This window comes from Microchirus variegatus (genome assembly GCF_963457635.1).
Source record: "Microchirus variegatus genome assembly, chromosome: 7".
NCBI lineage: Eukaryota > Metazoa > Chordata > Actinopteri > Pleuronectiformes > Soleidae > Microchirus > Microchirus variegatus.
This window is the reverse complement of record NC_139808.1, coordinates 8,856,628-8,876,167: the sequence shown is the minus strand read 5'-3', so window position 1 is coordinate 8,876,167 and position 19,540 is coordinate 8,856,628. Positions and strand designations below refer to the sequence as shown.

General features: G+C 40.5%; 2 protein-coding genes across 2 annotated transcripts; one reads left to right on the top strand and one right to left on the bottom strand.

The window, feature by feature from the left end:
• Window positions 1–343: 343 nt before the first annotated feature.
• Window positions 344–18,119, top strand: rnf207a (ring finger protein 207a; the record flags this gene model as incomplete). The annotated part of the gene is made up of 17 exons (XM_083892640.1): window positions 344–534; window positions 6,809–6,941; window positions 7,196–7,340; window positions 7,539–7,620; window positions 7,699–7,774; window positions 7,967–8,092; window positions 9,001–9,047; window positions 10,515–10,587; window positions 11,373–11,441; window positions 11,605–11,673; window positions 12,812–12,918; window positions 15,635–15,812; window positions 15,966–16,151; window positions 16,416–16,467; window positions 16,554–16,671; window positions 17,466–17,558; window positions 17,978–18,119. 17 exons carry the CDS (start codon window positions 344–346, stop codon window positions 18,117–18,119), a joined length of 1,887 nt encoding a protein of 628 aa, XP_083748766.1.
• Window positions 3,771–5,464, bottom strand: zpr1 (ZPR1 zinc finger). Its single transcript, XM_083892317.1, has one exon. The coding sequence runs from the start codon at window positions 5,410–5,412 to the stop codon at window positions 4,057–4,059; it is 1,356 nt and encodes a 451-aa protein (XP_083748443.1). The 5' UTR covers window positions 5,413–5,464; the 3' UTR covers window positions 3,771–4,056.
• Window positions 18,120–19,540: the final 1,421 nt, after the last annotated feature.

Genomic DNA, 19,540 nt, shown 5'->3' with positions numbered 1-19,540 from the left:
AGAGAAGTATATACAGTTTTGGTTTTGTTGATGATGTCTTTGATGTTCTTGTCTTGCCATCTGTGGACTGTTTTTAATTACTGAAGCTCCGCTCTCTCATCACACATCTGACAAGGTAAATATGTGAGATTAAAAAGATCCTCTTGTTTACTTTGGCTATGATCTGACTGTCTTCATCAGTGTTTTAAAATCACAGTTGACTCTGCGTCTATTATAATAAGTGGAAAATTTGGAGTGTAATTCTACACTGTAACACATGCTCAGGCTTTTTTGGTAGGTGATGTGGTTATGCGGCCTGTTGATGTGACACGCTCGGACTCTTTGGTTGCTCCCTGCATTGCAGATGGCGGGAGGAATCTTCCACAGTTTGGATAACCAGTGCAACGTGGACTGCACGAACATCCACCCTCTGTTTTGTCACCTGTGTCACGAGCAGTACCAGTCGCCGTGTCTGTTGGACTGCTACCACATCTTCTGTGCTCGGTGCCTGCGAGGCCGAACCAGTGACAGCCGTCTCAGCTGCCCCCTCTGTGGGTAAGAGATAGCGATGTGGACCCATGCAGTTGCATATGTATGTGTACACATGTTCATGCAAATATCTCATTGGGTTTGTTGGTCCAGCTGGAGTTCAAACTAAGCATCTGAATGGTGAATAAAGGTGATTGAAGTGATTTGGTTACTGGTATTAGACAGGCCGATCTATTGCTATTTTCATGCACTACCATGGGGTTAAAGAGAATGGTCTGAAAAGTGGAAAATATCCAGTGAGCAGCAGTTTAAGCAGGGGTTAGAGGAGGATTGGTCTGGCTGATCCAAGATGATAGAAAGGCAAAAAGTCACTCAAATAACCACTTGTGCAGTTGACCATCCATACACAACACATTAAACATCACTTTATGGATTTCTGTGACGTTAATAAGGTATTTACCAAATCAACCAACCCTAATTTTTCAAATAAAATACCAAATTAATGCTAAACACAGTGTTTTGGTGTAAGAATACGTTATCTAAGCCTTGATGTCAGCTGTGGTCCTGAAAAAAATGGAGGCCAAAAGTCAAGGACTGACCAGTAGTTACCCTCAAAGGGCCAGATGTAACTGTCATACAGAATAAATGTAACTAAATGTAACCAAATATAATGTAAAATAAAGGTAACTACTCTGTAGCATATTGCTAAAAAACGTTTGGCATTTATTACTTATTTAATTTCACTCGTCGCATGATGCATATACAATGATACACTGCGATCTAGTGGTGGTGCCGTCACTTTACGGGTAACGCAATCGCCATGCATTGTGGGAAACGTAGTTTATGGTCAACGCATGCCTTAAAGCAGCATAGACCTATTTTAACACAGATTTTTAAGAGCAATTCATCACTCGCGGGCCACATAAAATGACGTGGCGAGCCACATCTGGTCCCCGGGCCTAGAGTTTGACACATGTGCCATAGAGGGTCAAATTTGCCATATGAGGCACCACATCTTTCCCATGTTCCACATTTTTGGACAGAGTTGATTAGTAGATTGCTTTCACTCATGCAGTAGATTTAAGGAGAATCCCGCAGGTTTCAGAAGGATTCACGTCAGCGCACTGACCCATCGCTGGCCTGCTGTAGGTAGAGCAGCACTGAGAAGCTCAGACAGCTGCAGGGGTCATCCCAGTCTCTCCGACTGATCCGCCAGCAGAGCCAGCAATTTCTGCAAAGACCCGTCACACAACAAACAAAGCTTGCTGGCATTTGCCGCCAGTGCCAGCAGCTTAGGGCGATCACAAGCAGTCACATGATACCCAATCCATTTCATCCCTTATTAAGGAATGACTCGTGATTATACAGTCACATTCAGGTTTGTAGTATGCACTGTGGGCCAGCAAACACACAGGGCTGTGAAGGAATGCACCTCTGATGTGAAGTGATTTTGTACTATGTGTTTTTTCAAATTATTTTCTGGATTAATCAACCAGCCAAACCGAAGTTAATCAGATTACTTTGAAAGAGAAGAAATATTCATATTTAAGAAGCTGGAATCTCAGAACTTGGTTAATTGGAAACATAAACTCCACTCACGAACTCATCTTCTATCGCTTTAATCTCCACATGACGGTGCCAATCCCAGCAACACCCTGCACAGGTCACCAGCCCATCACAGGGCCAACACATGGAGATAAACATCCAGTCACTCTCACTTTCACACCTACAGCCCATTTAGAGTGTCCAATTAACTGACCTCTGCATGTTTTTTTTGGACTGTGGGAGGTAACCGGAGAACCCAGAGGAAACCTATACACACACAGGCAGAAAAGCCCCCTTGGTCAGACCAGGTCACAAACCAGGTAAATTTGCTAAAAAGGCAACAGTGTTAGCCACTACCCCGCCGCGGGGCCCCAAAAGGTGATAAATCCCGATGTCAGATAATGAAAACACAGCAGAATGAGATGGAATAAAATGTCTTATCAGGGATTTTTTTTTTTTTGTATGAAAATAACCCAGTGGGCAGAGAGACAATGGCTGACCCGAGTCGTCTTGGCTCAGGCCTACTACTGCCTGGCTGCTCCTATTTCCATCAGCGGCAACATCGCGCTAACAGCTGCTCGTCCAAGAACCGTGTAATCTAGGAATGCACTACTCTGCTATTAGTAGAACACAATAGATCCCTGTTGCTATGAAAACCAGATAAAACAAACACAGCAGGGGAGGGCGAGGGAGTTACGACAATAAAAAAAAAAAACCCAGAATCACAAAGACCAAAACAAATAAGGCACCACGATATTTAAATCCCGACACAAATGGCGTGGAAAATGTGAGCCGGAGAAAATAAGTCAGAACACACGTTGATATTATTTTTCTTAGTTTCTTATGCACCAAATGTAAATATACATTCTCCATTGTACTTGTTAAATGAATATCTTATATATCTAGATTTTGGACATAAAATGTGAATATATGAAATTTGGAGTCTGAAGATGCTATCCATGATTATGCTGCCAGTCTCTAGAATACTTGAGAATAACTGATTTTTTATGTATGCATATATATATACATACATACATACATACATATGTATGTATATGTATGTATATATATATATATATATACATACATACATACATATGTATATATATATATATATATACACACATATATGTGTGTATATATACACACACACACATGCATATATATGTATGTATACATATATACACTATATATATATAATTGTAAATGTCATTTTAAAGCAGTGTTTTTTGTAATTTAATTATTTAAAAATGTGTATTTTTCTCAATCATTACTTATCACTTACATTATTTAATTGTTTTACTGAAAATGTAGGCTACTGCTGATCATTTTATTTTACTAGATTTAATTTTCTTGAACATTTTTCAGTGTCAAACACAATATTATTACAGGTTTTGTCCATTGTGAAAAACACTTTCTCAATTTTAAACGTGCTACATGAGGTTAAACTGATCTGTAATAAACTGTTAGTGAACATTTTATTTTACTTTAAATATAGGCAAGAATCAGAAACTGCAGTCCTAATTACCCTGTATATATCTACGTGAGCACTCCCACTTTAGAGGGATTTAGTTTAAGTTTTGGCTGTTCTTCAGATTAATTTTGAAGATTGCAGCAGAAAATGTGTATTTCAATGTAAATAAATACAACTTCAACCCCCATCTGCTGCCTTTCAGCATCTGCCAAATCAAAGAGCTAAAATCAAACACAGCTAAAATAGCAATTTAGACATTTTATTTAGAGAATCTCATGCTTGCATGTGTATGAACAGATTACCTGTGGTCCACTCACAGAAAATAATAATTTTAATCAAAAGTTAAGAGCGCCATCTTGTGGATTTTTTACAAAAACGCAATACACACCATCTATACATCATACCTGTGATATCATACAAATTAAATTGTGTGTTTTATTTTTACTTTACTTTACGGGAAACTAAAAAACTCCAATTAAAACACTGTTTGAAACAAGTATTCAGTCCATGATGAACTTAAGATGAAAACAACAACAAATATGGATCAATCACAGACTCTTTCTGTCCTTTTAACTGGTGCTGGTAGTTAAGTTTTCCTCTTGGTATCCCTCGGTCTTCATGTCATTCAGACCGAGGTCCTCGTTCTGCTCAAACGTGCGGGTGTACGTCTCCACGGTCAGCTCAGGATCAGGATCCGGGGCGTACACATTCTGCAGATAGCTGTTCCCCACTGGGTCGTCCAGGATGAAGTGGACAGCCATTTTTCCTGCCATAATATTGTCTAGCTTCTCTCCAAACTCCTGCAGCTTATTCACCCGTTCTTTGTTGTGGCTGTCGCCGCAGATGAAGGGGTTTTTGGAGACAATCAGGTCTTTGATATCTTGCAACAGCCCCTCCAGGGTGGTGAACTTCCCACCAAGAGCTGCCATTCCCAGCTCAAACTCTAGCTCCGGGATGAGAATGGAGCAGGTCTCTGACTTGAGCACATCGCGCGTCATGTCTGAAGGGTCAGTGATGTTCAGGGTGATCTTGGTGCCCAGCTCCTCTGTGGCACCGCCCGATTTCACCTCATTGGTTCGGTGGCCGCAGCTGTCACAGTTGGTGGCCATGATGACCACCTCCTTGAAGTGAGGGATCTGGACAAGCTTCATGTTGGTTGAGGTTGGCGCATTGCACTCTGGGCAGTTCGTTTGGAAAACCAAGACCTCATTTCTCATGGCCTCCAGGTTGTTGGCTGCTGGCTCTTCGTCCTTTTCGTCATCGTCATCGTCTCTGATTCCCAGCTGTTTCTCCTGCTGGATGCTCCTCTTGAACTGAGACACAGTGAGCGCCTCGTCTTTCAGAGGAGCCAGTGGATTTTCCACAAAACTGTTGCCAGACGGATCCTCAATCACCAGCGTGAATTCACTCTCGACCTCTTTTAACTTCTTCAGCTTCGTAATGAATTCATCTATCTTCTCGGCCACCTCAGGTTGAGCTGCCCGTCTGACAGGTTGTTCTTGTTCCAGCCCTGCAACTGCTCGGTCTAAAAGGCCCTCGATGGTAGAGAGTGAGCCTTTCTGGGTGAAGGGAGGGATCTCGAAATCCAGCTCAGGGATCCTGGTTGTCGCACTGTCTGCTTTGACAACCTCCCTGTTCAGATCCTGTTTAGATTTGACTTTGAGCGTGTAGCAAATGCCTTGGTCGTGGATCCTGCCCGCAGACTGGATCTCAGTGTTGGACCAGCTGCAGTGACCACAGCTGAACGAGCTGACGATGATCTCTTTAAAGAAGGGTATTCTGGTCAGGAGCAGACGAGTCGTACCGTTCTCGTAGCAGTTCATACACAGACTCTCGATCTCAGTGGGCTGCCCGTCCTCGTCGTCGGCGTCGATATCCTTGAACACGCTGCCGCCTCGGACATTTTCCTCGGAAATAACAGACATTGTGACCACGTCGGGCTCGTGTTTCCTCACTCCGGCTGTCGCGTCAGGTCCAGAGACGTGTAAACGCTGGAATGTTCTAGTTAACACACGCACAAGTAACACACGTTTGATGTCATCGACAAACACTTCCGCATTTCTTCTGGACTGGGCGTGTCAGGAGTGACGCTGCTGCCCCCTGTCCTGTTGGAGGACCGCACACACAATAATGTTAAAGGGATAATTCACCGATTTAACAACGTTTTGAGGATATAACATTATTTCACTGTCGATGTGAAGATGAATGTATTAATGCTTTTAGGCCAACTGCCGTAAAACATCACCACCAACTAACATCTACAAATATAATGCATTATTATTATTGTTATTATTGTTATTATTTAGAGCACCTTTATTCATTTTCATCTTTTATTCTGTTATTTGTATACTGTAAATGTATATTATATATTTTATTGGCAATCTGTCTCTGTCTCTCTGCGTCATGCTCTGCATTTGCAGTTGGGCACAATAAATGTTACCATGGAAACAATAAAGTATATTTGATTTTATTTGACATGCAACCATAAACTTATCTTGCATCATGTATTTTTGTTAATTTACAGTGTGAAAACATTTTTCATTATTTGTGTAATACATTTTCTAAGCCGCTGCTTCGGGCCCCGTGACCACTAGAGGGCGCCCAAGAGCAATAAAAAAAAGAAAAAAAGAAGAAGATTGGATTGCTGTAGTTTATTTAGAATTTTTCTCCCCATTTATACCAAAGCTTTTTCACAGTTTTTGCATAGTTGTCAGATGTGATTATTTAACTTTATATTTTATTTATAAACCATTTTTATTACCTTGTTCCAGGTGCCTCTGTTGATTTACATTATAATGTAAGTATTTGTTTGTCTATTTTATTTAATGCTGTGTTTTTTTTACATATAAAAGTCAAATTTTATGTAATCTGTATGGAGGGTATTTTGAGAAGATTTTTCTGTAAGTTTGCAAATCTGGTGTCTGCTTTTGTGCAACAAAAAGTTCCACATTTAGTTCTACAAGTGTATACGTATTCCTGACAGAGTAGAATAAGTAGAATACCATTAGTATAGTAGTTGTGTGAATTATCGATAATCATTATTATTGGCAGTAACAGAGGGCTCCAAAATCAAATTTTGCTTAGGGCCCCATGGAGGCTTGGGCCGGCCCTGAGCATGTGTCTACGTTGCTGGATTTTTTTGGATTGGCATTTCGTGCCTGTCTTTAAAGGTTTTATTGCATATTATTGTGTTCATATATTTCTAATGTATCATGGGCACATACTATTTCTTTTCACTTCAGTGTGTCTATCCATTATATCTACACTATCTATTTTGAGTCAAATATCCTGATTATCTGAGATCTGTGTCCTTTGCCACAGATATCCGTCCACAGTGAAGGGGAACAATGCTCTGCCGCCAGAAGACCGACTGCTGAAGTTCCTTGTTGACAATAATGCAGACACTGAGGAAACAGTCCCGTGTGCCAACTGTGAACAGGAGTGTAACAAAAATGTGAGAAATAGTATGATAGAGATAATAAAAAACAAACACACATAGGCATGACACAGAACTATAAGGTGCATTTGTGCAATCTGTGAACGCTTGACCAAGAAACAAACATGTCGTACTGCATAATTATTATCATTAGTAGTAGTACTCTTTATAACACAAGTTACAAAAGACACAGTGGAGAAAGAATAACAATAAATACAAAAACAGTTAATATTTGTGGAGAAATAAGACATGTCTTCTATCTTCCTGCACAGGACACAGGGATGATGTACTTCTGCAACACCTGCAGCCAGCCACTGTGTGGCGCCTGCAGGGAGCTGACTCACAAGGCCAGGATGTTTTCCCACCATGACATTGTTTCCTTGGCCCAACGCACTAAAGCCAAGCACAGGAAGTGCCGTGAGTGACAATTGCAACTCCTGCATTAATCACAGGCCTTTATTACACCACTGAGAAAGAACTGTTGCTCATAACTTGGTCGTCGTCCCACTTGTTGTGTGCACGAATCTCTTGGGCTGCACGTCTCACACAAAATCACAGATGGGGGATGAAAGGCATACTTTTATCATCCAACCTGCATTAACTGTGTCTCTGCAGCTCTTCACGAGGAGCCCTACATCCTCTTCTCAACGGAGAATAAGTCTATGCTCTGTATCAAGTGCTTCAGAGACATGCAAGTGTAAGTGTGTCTCCTCTCTGCTCTCCTCTCTCCTCTTTTCCTGTCCGCCACATTAAATTAAGTGTGTGTTTACCGCAGGGAGAGTCGGACACACTGCATCGATATTGAAACAGCATACGTGCAAGGATGTGATATGCTGGACCAGGCTGTGCTGGTGAGAGAGTCCTGTCTGTTTGTTTATATATATCCATGCACCTTACAGGAGTATTTAAACTGTTTTGTTTTTTTTTTCCAACATTTAACATTTGCAGTCATACATAACTGTTGTGATGTAAAGCAGTCTGCTGATAAATGAATGACTTTTAGGCAACGCACAGTGACCTCTGACATGAGCGTCCCTCCGTAGGTGGTGAAGGAGCTGCAGACATCAGCCCGAGAGGCCATCCTTCTGCTCAGGTCAATGATCGGAGAAGTGTGCCTGAACGTGGAAGAGGAGGAGAACGCAATCTGCAGTCTCTTCAGCAGCTTGCAGGTTGTGTCATGATGCATATACACGCGTTGTTGTTTAAATGGCTCCGAAACCACAAACATCCTACCTGTATATATGTATAAACATCTCAAAACATGTTCCTATTTGACATACATTTACATTAGACAAGGAAAGGAACAATCAAGACAGCAAGAAGACCCAGGTTTGCCACCCAGTCAGAACAAAGGGTCTTTCTCTGCGTGGAGTTTGCATGTTCTCTCCATGTGTGCATGGGTTTTCCTTGGGTTTTCTCCGGTTTCCTCCCAAAGTCCAAAAGTTTGGGGATAAGGCAAATTGGACACTTTAAATTGACTGTAGGTGTGAGAGTGGATGGTTGTTTGTCCTTTTATGTCCCCGTGATGGACTGATGACCTGTCCCGGTTGTAATCTTTATGATATAATTATGTTCCATCTCATGTTTTCCCTAATCAATGCAGGAATTACCATCATCCTTTCAAAGACCTTCAGAAGTTGTATTTATTTCTATTTATTCCCCTAAACGTACACCAAGATTACTGTTTCCCTTTAGTTTGTTTGTTCCATTGTTAATGTGGAAATGTACTCTTATAACAGTACTTTTTTGAGCTGTAGCTGTCAATCTATACATATTATTTATACTATAGTATTCTTTGTTTTGTCTTTGTCGAGTGTGAACACACTAACTGTGTTAAATGACTCCACCACCACTGCTGAGCCACTGGATGTCTCTGTTTACCTTCTGCTGAAGGAGGACTAGTCTATTCTTTGCACAGTGAACAGTAAAGGAGAACACACTGTGTCATGTACACCTCATTTTTTTTTTCTATTTCACACAGTCTTGGAAAATCCAGTAAGCAGTAAGAGCTTAAGGCCATTTTCACAGCAAGTGTGAGGAATAAAAGAGTCTGTTTTCTGCGTTTCTCATCTAACAGGAAAAACTAGCAGAGAGGAAGAAGATTCTGCTGAGAGCAGCTCAGAGGTAAAAAAGAAATATATAAAGAGTGGCAGTTCTTTTATTGCCAGGAAGCTCACGTCTCAATGTTTACTAAATTGAACGCTATTATTCTGCTGTCACTTCACACATTTTTCTTTATCGCGCTGCATTGTACTCAAGGGGTGATGAATCGCTGCTTCCTCTGAAATAATCTCCCCCCTTCCCCCGAAAAAAACACATTTTCATTACAACATTCTGGCTGTGAGTGCACGTGTCCAATCAATAAAAGGGAAGTCAGCTGGAAAAAGTGTTGCTATACAACTATACAATATATAAATTACAGACTTTCTCAGGAGGAAGAAACTGAGACGCAGTCTGTGCTTGTTTTATAACAAACTGAAGGCCTCCACAGATAAACTCCTGCAGGATCCACACGTGTTCTAACAAGCCTTGTTCGGCTTTTATGAGATTATGGTTGTGACTCTTCTGTTTAGTCATATATGGAGCGGTTGTTTACATTTGACAATTGTAAAGTCATTTAAGTAATAAATAATGAGGAACTTGCCTTGCATCACAGGCCACTGACAGATAGATAGATAGATAGATAGATAGATGGATAGATAGATAGCAGTATCTTATTTTAGCTAACTTTAAGCTAATAGATAGATCGACAGCAATATCTTATTTTAGCTAACTTTAAGCTAACATAGATAGATAGATAGATAGATAGATAGATAGATAGATAGATAGATAGATAGATAGATAGATAGATAGATAGATAGATAGCAATATCTTATTTTAGCTAACTTTAAGCTAATGGATAGATCGACAGCAATATCTTATTTTAGCTAACTTTAAGCTAACATATATATAATAAAGTGAGGGCGTACATCACAGCTGTGCAAGGAAGGAACTGTAACGGGATAAACAAATGGAAAACAAAACAACAAAATGTTCAAAGTAATTGCTGAACTATATGGTATTTGAAGATAAACAGATCAAGTTTTTATAGTTTTATATCCTGTTATAAACTCACTCCCGAGAAGAGAATCTCACATGCAAGGAATAGACAATAACTGTTTATGGGCGCTTTTCTTTTCCATCATGTGCTCATGTGTAAACGTGTGCATGTGAGTGTGTGTGAGTGTTGGGTTTCCCTCTGTGGGGATCTTTAATGAGGTTTTTTTTTTGGTTTCCCTCGTTCCATCTTTAACTCTCTCTCCACTGCCTGGAAACCATCCAGTGGCTGGTTTCCCGGAAGGATTTAAAGGGCTATTTATGTCCGGCTCTGTGTGTGTGTGTCCCTGCGTCCATGCGTCTGTGCGTCTATGTGTTTGTTACAGGAGAGGACAGATAGATTAGCTTCTGGAAAATATGGACTATGTAGTCTGTGGTCGCTCCTCCTGAGCTGACCCCCCCCCCCCCCAGTCCCTCTGTGTGAGTGTATTGGACCTCAAGGTGCATGTGTATCATGTTTATATCTGTTTTCTTTGTTTGTTTGTTTGTTTGCAGTCAACATGAGGAGAAGGAAAGAGCTCTGAAGGAGCAACTCTCACATCTCACTGCCCTGTTACCCACTTTACAGGTGAAGAATTCCCAATCCAATAATACATTCATTATTGATATTATATTTGGCTTGTTTTTTTCCTGAATTAATGAGATTCATGTCACTGAGCAGAAAACAGATAACTGTCCCAATATTCATCTATTCACAGCGTTCAGTATTACAGCAGCTCTAATGCATTCATTTATGTATATTTTCTATTTGTTTATATACAGTTTTTTTTCACACATTATACACACACATACTAATTTAGTTTAAATTAACTCGTAATTCCCATGGTTTCCTAAAAATCTGAATCACTAATTTAATCATTACAGGTGCATTTGTATTTTATGATTAGATATTTTCTAACATCAAATCTTAATCTTAAATATTACAAGTAAGTAGCATAAAAGCAGTAATTTGAATACCTTTACTCTACAAAGTTGCAGAAAACGGTAACACTTAAGATTAAGGAACACATATTCACCATTAACTAGGTGCTTATATAAGTAGCATACTAGCCCTTTATTAGTAATCATTAAGCGTATTAACACCTTATTCTATGTAACCTTATTCTACCTCTATTACAACATGAATTAAGATTTTTCCGAAATAAGGTGTTGATATGTGCTTAATAATAACTAATAAAGGGCTAGTATGCTACTTATATGCATGTTAGTAAGCACATAGTTAATGGTGAATATGTGTTCCCAAATCTAAAGTACTACCCAGAAAACTTTTGTACTTCTGTGCAGTCATCTGTGGAATAGGATCAAAGTTATTCTCCTGTCCGAAAGTTAACCTTTGACCTCTGATGTGTTCAGGTTCACCTGGTCACCTGCTCAGCCTTCCTCAGCTCAGCTAACAAGTTTGAGTTTTTGGACATGGGCTACGTGAGTACCGGGGGGGGGGGGGAATATGAACATAAACTGAGAACATGTCATGTCATGAATATTTCAATATCATACGGATGACAACTGAATATCAGTAGTTCTAACAAGCTTCCAGTCCTGTGAACCAGAGAGAACAGAACTCCGGGTGTTTTTGCTTACACAGCAACTCATGGAGCGACTGAAGAGGATCGTCAAGCTCCCGCATCGCCTCAAACCGGTGCAGAGCAGCAAAGTGAGTGTTCCAACGACAGTGTTCATTTATTTATTTGTCTGTTTATAAGAAACAACACATGGAAGTTTACGCTCCTATACCATCCTTATCCATATGAGGTGTGTAGGTCTGTGTTACTATGTCATAAATGTTGAAAATCTTCAGTAAATAAAAGATACCAGACGACGATGTTGCTGATGAAGTTCATATTAAAATAAGTAAAAACTGCACTTATGTTGCACATTTTGCCAACTTCTACATTTATAGCATCCTTGACATTTCTAGCAACGATTTAAGCGTCAAGCACAAAATCTATTTTATTTGATATCTCAGTAGCTCCGTCATGAGTCATCTTTCAACTACAAGGTTGTGGGTTTGATTCCCAGCTCTGCTAAGTCTTCGTGCCGACGTGTCCTTGGGCAACGTGTGAATGGGTAAAGCAGCTGTGAGTGGTCATGAAGACATGTAGAAAAGTGCTTTGTACTTTAAATACAGACCATTTACCATTTATGTGGCAAGAAGTCAGTGAATATAACATTTTTAAAATACTTTTAATACATATTGTTGTTGTTTAACAATAAAACAAAATTCTCTTTTAAACAAACACATAGTGCACCCTTGGAAAAGATTCATCCGGGTCATTATAATGAATTGGACAGATAACCTATACGGAATACAACTGTGTACCAGAAAGTACGAGCTTCAAGACTGCACAGGTCTACGTACAAAAAACAGACAAAATGACGACACGTCACATCCAACTTTTTGCTGAACAAACAACAGCAGTGTTGACAAAAAAAAAGAGAGTAAATAGACAGTGAGGTAAAAACTCTTTTTGTCAGTGTTTCTACTGTTAATCGGTATTTTTCCACACAAATCAGGATTGAGTCAGATAACAAATAAGGGTGTTGCCCTGAGAGCTTAAGAAAGTAAGTTACTTATTTCATAACACACAAATATGCACATATTCAACAAAAAAAACACACACACATGCAAACTCCATGTAGAAAGGCCCCTCAGTCAAACCAGGTCACAAACCCTGGTCTTTCTGCTGTAAGGCAACAGTGCTCGCCGCTACTCCACCATGTGCCCAACCATGTAGTCGGATCAAATTTTGTCAAATTCATACTAAGACTAAATTACCTGTGTCTGCCTTCAGATCAACACAGACTACAGAAGTGAGTTTGCCCGCTCTCTGGAGCCTTTGCTGCTGCTCGGACAGCGCTGCCCTCCCTCCGTCGCTGGATCTATAAGTGCTGCGACGAGGTAAGATCATTCACCTGCTGCCACATATCATGGATAGTGACTAAATTGATCCCTTCCTCCTCTGCACTCTGTGTGTTACCACCTGAAATATCCAAAATATCCCCCACGGCTACACATTCAAAGAAGTAAAAAGCCTTTGCGGAACGTTTCGCACTTTGCAAAGCATCCAAAGTCGCAAAATCCCCAAATGGTTTGGAAGTACAGATGATAGGCAGCTATGACTGCAGCGAGAGGAACGGAGGCGCCACACTGAGTCCTTGCTATGGCAGTTATTGTGTGTGTGTGTGTGTGTGCATGAGATATGTTTATGTAAGTCACCTTGTTGTACCGGCGCAGGGCAGAAGGTAATCCTGTAATGGAGAGCTGCTGCCCTGCTGTGCTCAGGACAGAAACACAAGGGATAACACTGTGGAGAGGGATGAAGAAGTGCAGATAGACGTGGACAGAACTGTCTTACATCGACTTCCGGCGTGATTTTTCTTGTAACCTGGGAAACCAGAACATCAGAGGATCATTTAACTACCAAATACTGTCTTTTAACTTGGGCATTTTCATGGGCATTTTCATTGGAATAATGAGTGAAAGTTAGTCTTTTATTTGACCAAACTGTCAATGAGTTTAACTCATACATGGGTATGAAATGTCTTGTCATAATAGACCCTTTTCACAGCAGAAATAAGCAGAACAAAGTTTTTTACTAGTAACATTAATTAGGGTTTCTCCAGTTTTACAAGAGTCAGAGTCAGGGTTATTTTCTGGATGTGTTCCAATAAATGATACTCTCTGGTCATTATAGCATTGCTAAAACTACACTTTTATACATCACTGGACAGTATATATCCTCCATCATCATCCACGATCGCCAGCCCGCTGACGACTCTCTTTTCTAACTTGTTTAGTGTCAGTGTAAGATGTAAAGTGGACGTGGCTTGGTGGATGTTGCCGGGCTCGGCCAGCTGGCACTATTTTTATCATAATTTCACAGAACTCTCTGGGATTCATGTGGAGCTGTTGCAGCCCGCTTTGTTCCAGGCCGCTGATGTCACTGCCGTAGCATAGGCCGAGACTTTAATTGGCGTCATCGGTGGGAGGACAGGGGCTGGGGATGTCAGAGGAAGACGTGTGTGTGTGTGTGTGTTTGAATATGTGTGTGTGTGTGTGCAGCAGCAGACAGAGGGGGATACATGTTTTAGGCAGGTCCTTTAGATTAAAAGGCTGGAGTACGACTACCAGAGGTAAGTGCATGCGTGTTTTATCATTGTGGATTGTGACTTTGAAATTTAGCTTATCCAGTTGCACGTCTTGAAATATTCATGATTGTGGTGAAGTTTCACGTTAATATTAGTTTCATGGATTGCATACAAAGGCAGAGTCATGATTTGGCTTCTCATACTCGAGGAAAGTGGACGATTCCAGTTCAGGAGGAGGAAACAGGCTTTTCTTCACCTAATGGCAGTGCAGCATGCCACCCACATGTTACTCAGCAGCATGACTCAATGTGTTGTTGTTGTTGTTGTTGTTGTGTCTGACACATCCTCAGAAGCTCTATGAAAAGCTTCCTCCAGCCAGTCCTCACAGTGCAAAACAAGCCAGGGATTGATTGATTGATTGACTGATTGATTGGACAGCCAGCCATCATCATTTTACACAATAGAAGTTGTGCACATTCACACAGACGATACTGCTGCTGCTTTTAGGAGAGGCACAGTCTTTAATTGGGAGTGCAATGACACTCAGCATGGACGGAAGACAGCACTCAAGAGGAAGGAGATGCAGTCGTGTCTCTGTGAAAACTGCTGTGGAACCCCGAATAAATGCAAGTTTGTCTAATGGTGTGGCCATTGTGAGGTAGACACATACTTAGAGCTGTTACCTGACAGTGATGGTGAGGTGATTTTTTTTCTTATTTTCAGGCACATGACACAGAAGAGTAAACTTTTTGATTGATGAGTCATTCATTTTTGGGGGAAATGTAGAGCCTCCATTGACATGAGAGAGTGTGATGGAAGACGGGAGAGTGAGACAAAACCGGCAAAGTAGTCGTCAAACTAATACGAGAGGACCGTGCACCGTGGTGGGATTAAACATACATATATAGGAAATTAAATTAGCAGAATACTTTTATACATTCAAACAATTGCACATTATGGTGAGATGAAAATGTGTGTTTGAATGAAGCGTCTCAATTGCATCTTAACAGCTCAGGGTCAAGTAGCAGAAGCCAGACGTTACTGTGTTAATCAATGTCAGTTTTGCTGACTGAGAAAGTTATATTAGAACTGTTTTGACGTATGTCTGATTTTATATCTTTTTAAAACGGTATGTTAATGGCGTTTTCTAACAGAAGTGCAGGATCTGATCTCTTTTTGTTGCACTCAGTCGTTCTACTGAGAGCAGCAACAGAAAGCTCAGCAATATACATGTTTTATTGCTCCGTGGAGAATAACTGTGGGATCGTATCATACAGCACTGAGCTCAGCTGAATATACAAGGTAATGCCAGCCCCAGTGTTATTGACCATTATAATAATACGATAATCTAATGCAATAATCGGGTTCAGTTTATTTTATATGAAACGTGAACCCCCAAAGCTCAGCTGCAGATAATGTAATGCAATTTTCTTTTTTCTTTTTTTTTTTTTAAATCCTCAAACGGTAGAGACACCATTAATAATGTGAAAATAAAAGGGCGGCCGTGGTTATTCTCCTCTCCTCAGGCTCCAGTCGCCTCTGTCCATGTCCTGCCGTTCGCCATCTCTCAGTGAAATGCCCCTGGAATCTGTATTAGGGCGAAGGATGACGTCACACCGCAACATCTGCACCAAGGTTCTCCTGGCCGAGGGCAGGGAAACGCCGTTCACTGAGCACTGTCGAAACTACGAGAACAGCTACAGGGTGAGCACTGTGTGTTTTAAGATGAAAAATATATAGGAAAAATGAAAGAGATTAATGTCCATAGATCAATATGTGGACTATAACCATCAAACCTTTAAAACACTTCTCTAAATGTGTGTGTGTGTGTGTGTTCGTCTGTGTGCGTGTTTATAGACTCTCCAGACAGACATTCAGAATTTGAAGGACCAGGTCCAGGAGCTGCACCGAGATCTGACCAAGCACCACTCCATCATCAACACGGATCAAATGGGCGAGATCCTGGACAGGTCGCTGTGCATTGACAGCCAGATAACTTCCCAGTATTCCACTGTGGAAACTATGAGAGTCATGTTTGAAGAGGTGTGTCAGGTTTTTTTACCTTTTGTACATACAGTACCTGCCTCTAGCAGGCAGCACTACAAGCTTCTACATTTGTCGTCTACTCTGTCAGTAAGATCAGCCTCACACTAACACTAGCTCGTTGTCATGCATTGCTATAAATGCAGGCTGCTAAGAATGCAGAGGGGAAAAAGGAAAAGCAGTAAAATGTCAAAGCGTCCCATAAGTCGACTGATTGCGGCTCATATTATGATTTTCAGCTCATTTTCTTCATTTTGCACACAGGTCTGGGATGAGACATTCCAGAGGGTTACTAATGAGCAGGAGATCTATGAAGGTTTGTCTTTAACAGTGATGACGACGACAGCAGAACACAAAACTCATTTCTTGAGTCATTTTTGTCATGAAATCTTCTGACTGTAGCTCAGCTGCTGGACCTGATGCAGCTGAAACAGGAGAACTTCTACCTGACCACCATCACCAGGCAGATCAGCCCCTACATCATGTCCATCGCCAAGGTCAAAGAGAGACTCGAGCCCAGGTACATGCATATTATGTGTACATGTACATGTGTTGACAAATAAGATGTATATTTTGTGATTCCCTATAGATGAAATTCAAATTGATACAGCACCCCAATGGGAAAATACAAGATAAAAATATCACACGTGTGAAATCGCCCAAAAATGGCCGTTGAATCCAAAATGGCGGCCTTCCTGTCGGATTTAGGACAAAGTCATCATTGACTTTTTTGAGTGTCCTGACATGATGATTTATTTTATTTTTTTTCATTTTCGTTGCCCCTCCCACTTCCAATTTACCACGCTCATTCACCCAGTGAGTTTTAGTGCATGCTTATGCGCCCAAAGATGGGTGTTTATAGGTCACATATTCAGGCTTCACAAAATGTGTGTTTTTTTTTTCATATCGTATTTTTAGTAGTGATATAGCAATAATTGTGCAGAAGTCACAAAATTAGTCCGTTTTTCCTTTATTTTTGTTCATAAAAACAAGCCAAGCGAACTTTGAAATGTGATGTATTTCCAAATTTCACAAATTAAATCAGACTTTAAACATTAGTTCAGTGTGTATATATATATAATATAGTTGGTGATTTTTTTTTTTTAAGGCTTAAAATTACATATATAAGACACTCTATATTGCACATTCTTATAGCCTCTGTATATACTGTACGTTTTAACATAATAATGGAAAAATGCAGCCTGAAAGACAGATGTTGGTGTTATAAGAAATAAAATAAGTAACCAGAATTGTCTTTTAAAAGCACAGATCACTTAAGAAAATTATCATATTTTGTATAAACATCTTTTCCAGGATTCAGGAGCCTAAAGAGCACCATGACGACCGCACAGAGACGATGTTAAAAATCTATGACGACAGCTCATTATCAAAGGAGAGTCACAACAGGTACAAATACCCACAACTGCACACATCTGTCTGTATATTAAAGCCTTATGTAATTTAACATCAAGTCAACTGTTCTATTGTTGTTGTTTTAAAAACCTACACATTTATATTCTACGTAACTGGCAAACTTGATAGTACAGATAATATACATTTATATAATACATTTATGAAGAAAAGATACTGCATCTGTGTTGAACCAATGTGTGTCACCAAGCTGAGTTTGGTCATGTTTCATTTCAGCAGGTGACCATAAGTTTTTTAGGGTAAATGTGGTACCTTGTAAACCCACAATGAACGCTTTATCAAAAGGAATACCCCAGATCTTATTTCTACATTGTAGCCAAGGCTTTGGAATAACACCAGACACTGATGCATGTACACGACACCGTCTATGTGCCTCGTTTCTTTTGCGTCGACAGCGACAACCAGAGCCGCGTCGCAGAGCCAGACAGAGACAAGAACAACCGCCCACTGATCCTCGAGTCCGGGGAGAGCTGCGCCAAAGCGGATCATCCGAGCCGACAGAGGGCATCGACCGAGACGTCCGAGATGCCTTCGTAAACGTGGTTTTCATTTCATTTCTGTCCTTTACCCTGTGGAGCAATCGTGTGCCTTCAATTCAGTTATTACAAGCCCAGGATGGTATGTGACTCATTCACGTGTCCAGATATTGTAAATGACACTTTCTCATGAGAAGCTGTCGACAGCTCCACGTTGAGCTCATGAAGAGACACTGCCTGAACGTACACACATGCAGGGTCAAAAGGTCACAGCTCTCAGAGCCTCACAGGAAAAGCCTCCTTGTTTCAGGAGGATAAAGATGACAGCATCATAAAGAATTACCTTGACGTGGACTGGTGAATACTTGTCAGGACTGCATGTCTGTGCTATGACTGTTAAAATGTCGAGGGTGCGGAAGATCGCTCATTTTTATCTACAGCGTGTGTAGGATTGTTTTTTTGTTTTTTTTTCCCTGCAGTATCTTTGCTTTGCATAAAACATTTTTTTGGAGGCTGATGATAAATGACTTAGACTCTGGGAGAAGATCGTGGAACCAGTGTTGACGGCGCAGATGTGTTTGTCATTGACGGTGTCAGCAAAGGTCACATATTGATGTGTATCAGCCCGAATTAAAAAACAGTCCTTTTTTTAAGGGTCATTTCTACAGTGTGGTTTTCTTCTTACATGCATTTTCTACATCTACATGTAAAGTATGGGGGTGAAAAAAATGGATTTTCAGACGTGTGTGAATGTTATATACGGCTGCCCTTCACCGCAGACTCCACACTCATTGTCAATATTTGATTTGACCACTGCTGCAGGAAAGATATTCCTCCACTTTTGCCCTTCTTCATCACACGCCGGTGTCTGCAACACACTTTAGGGCATTTGACCTGCAGGAGAAGCGGGGAACTTTCCTCCTCTTACTTCCTTTATCTAGTCTTCCCTGTATGTAAGGAACCAGTATTGGGTTAATTTAGTCAAGGGTTGGTTTAAATGATTAGTTTAAATATTCTTGCAAGGAATGAAAACGTTTTGTGGACCTTTGTTGTTACTTTAGTTCATTAGTTTAGGGTACCATGGACACACATTTCTTTAACGGCTATGATAGATAAAGGGAAAATGGTGCCTGGTTGACTTTTCCATTCCATTCCATTGGTTTAAAAAGGTCTTTTGACTGTTATGTTACCTTTTTTTTTTACACCAAACCTAGTACAAGTATGCTAAAGTAGACATATTATATCCTATTTCTCCAAGTTAACCTAGTTCCCTGGTGTCCCAATGAACATGTCTGTGACATGCTTTGGTCAAAATACCTTAAAGGTGCCATATATAAGAATGTGGCCAAAAACGGTTACTACATTCAAATTAGGTTTTGTTTTCTAACATAACTTGCAACCCGTGGCTGAGACTCTACTGACTGCAATGATTGGTAGATGGTGGTAGGTGGCGCCACATGCCAAAACATGATCTCAAAACAT

Excerpts from the sequence above, each read along its gene's own strand:
- zpr1 (XM_083892317.1), bottom strand. The coding sequence starts at position 5,412 with ATGTCTGTTATTTCCGAGGAAAATGTCCGAGGCGGCAGCGTGTTCAAG.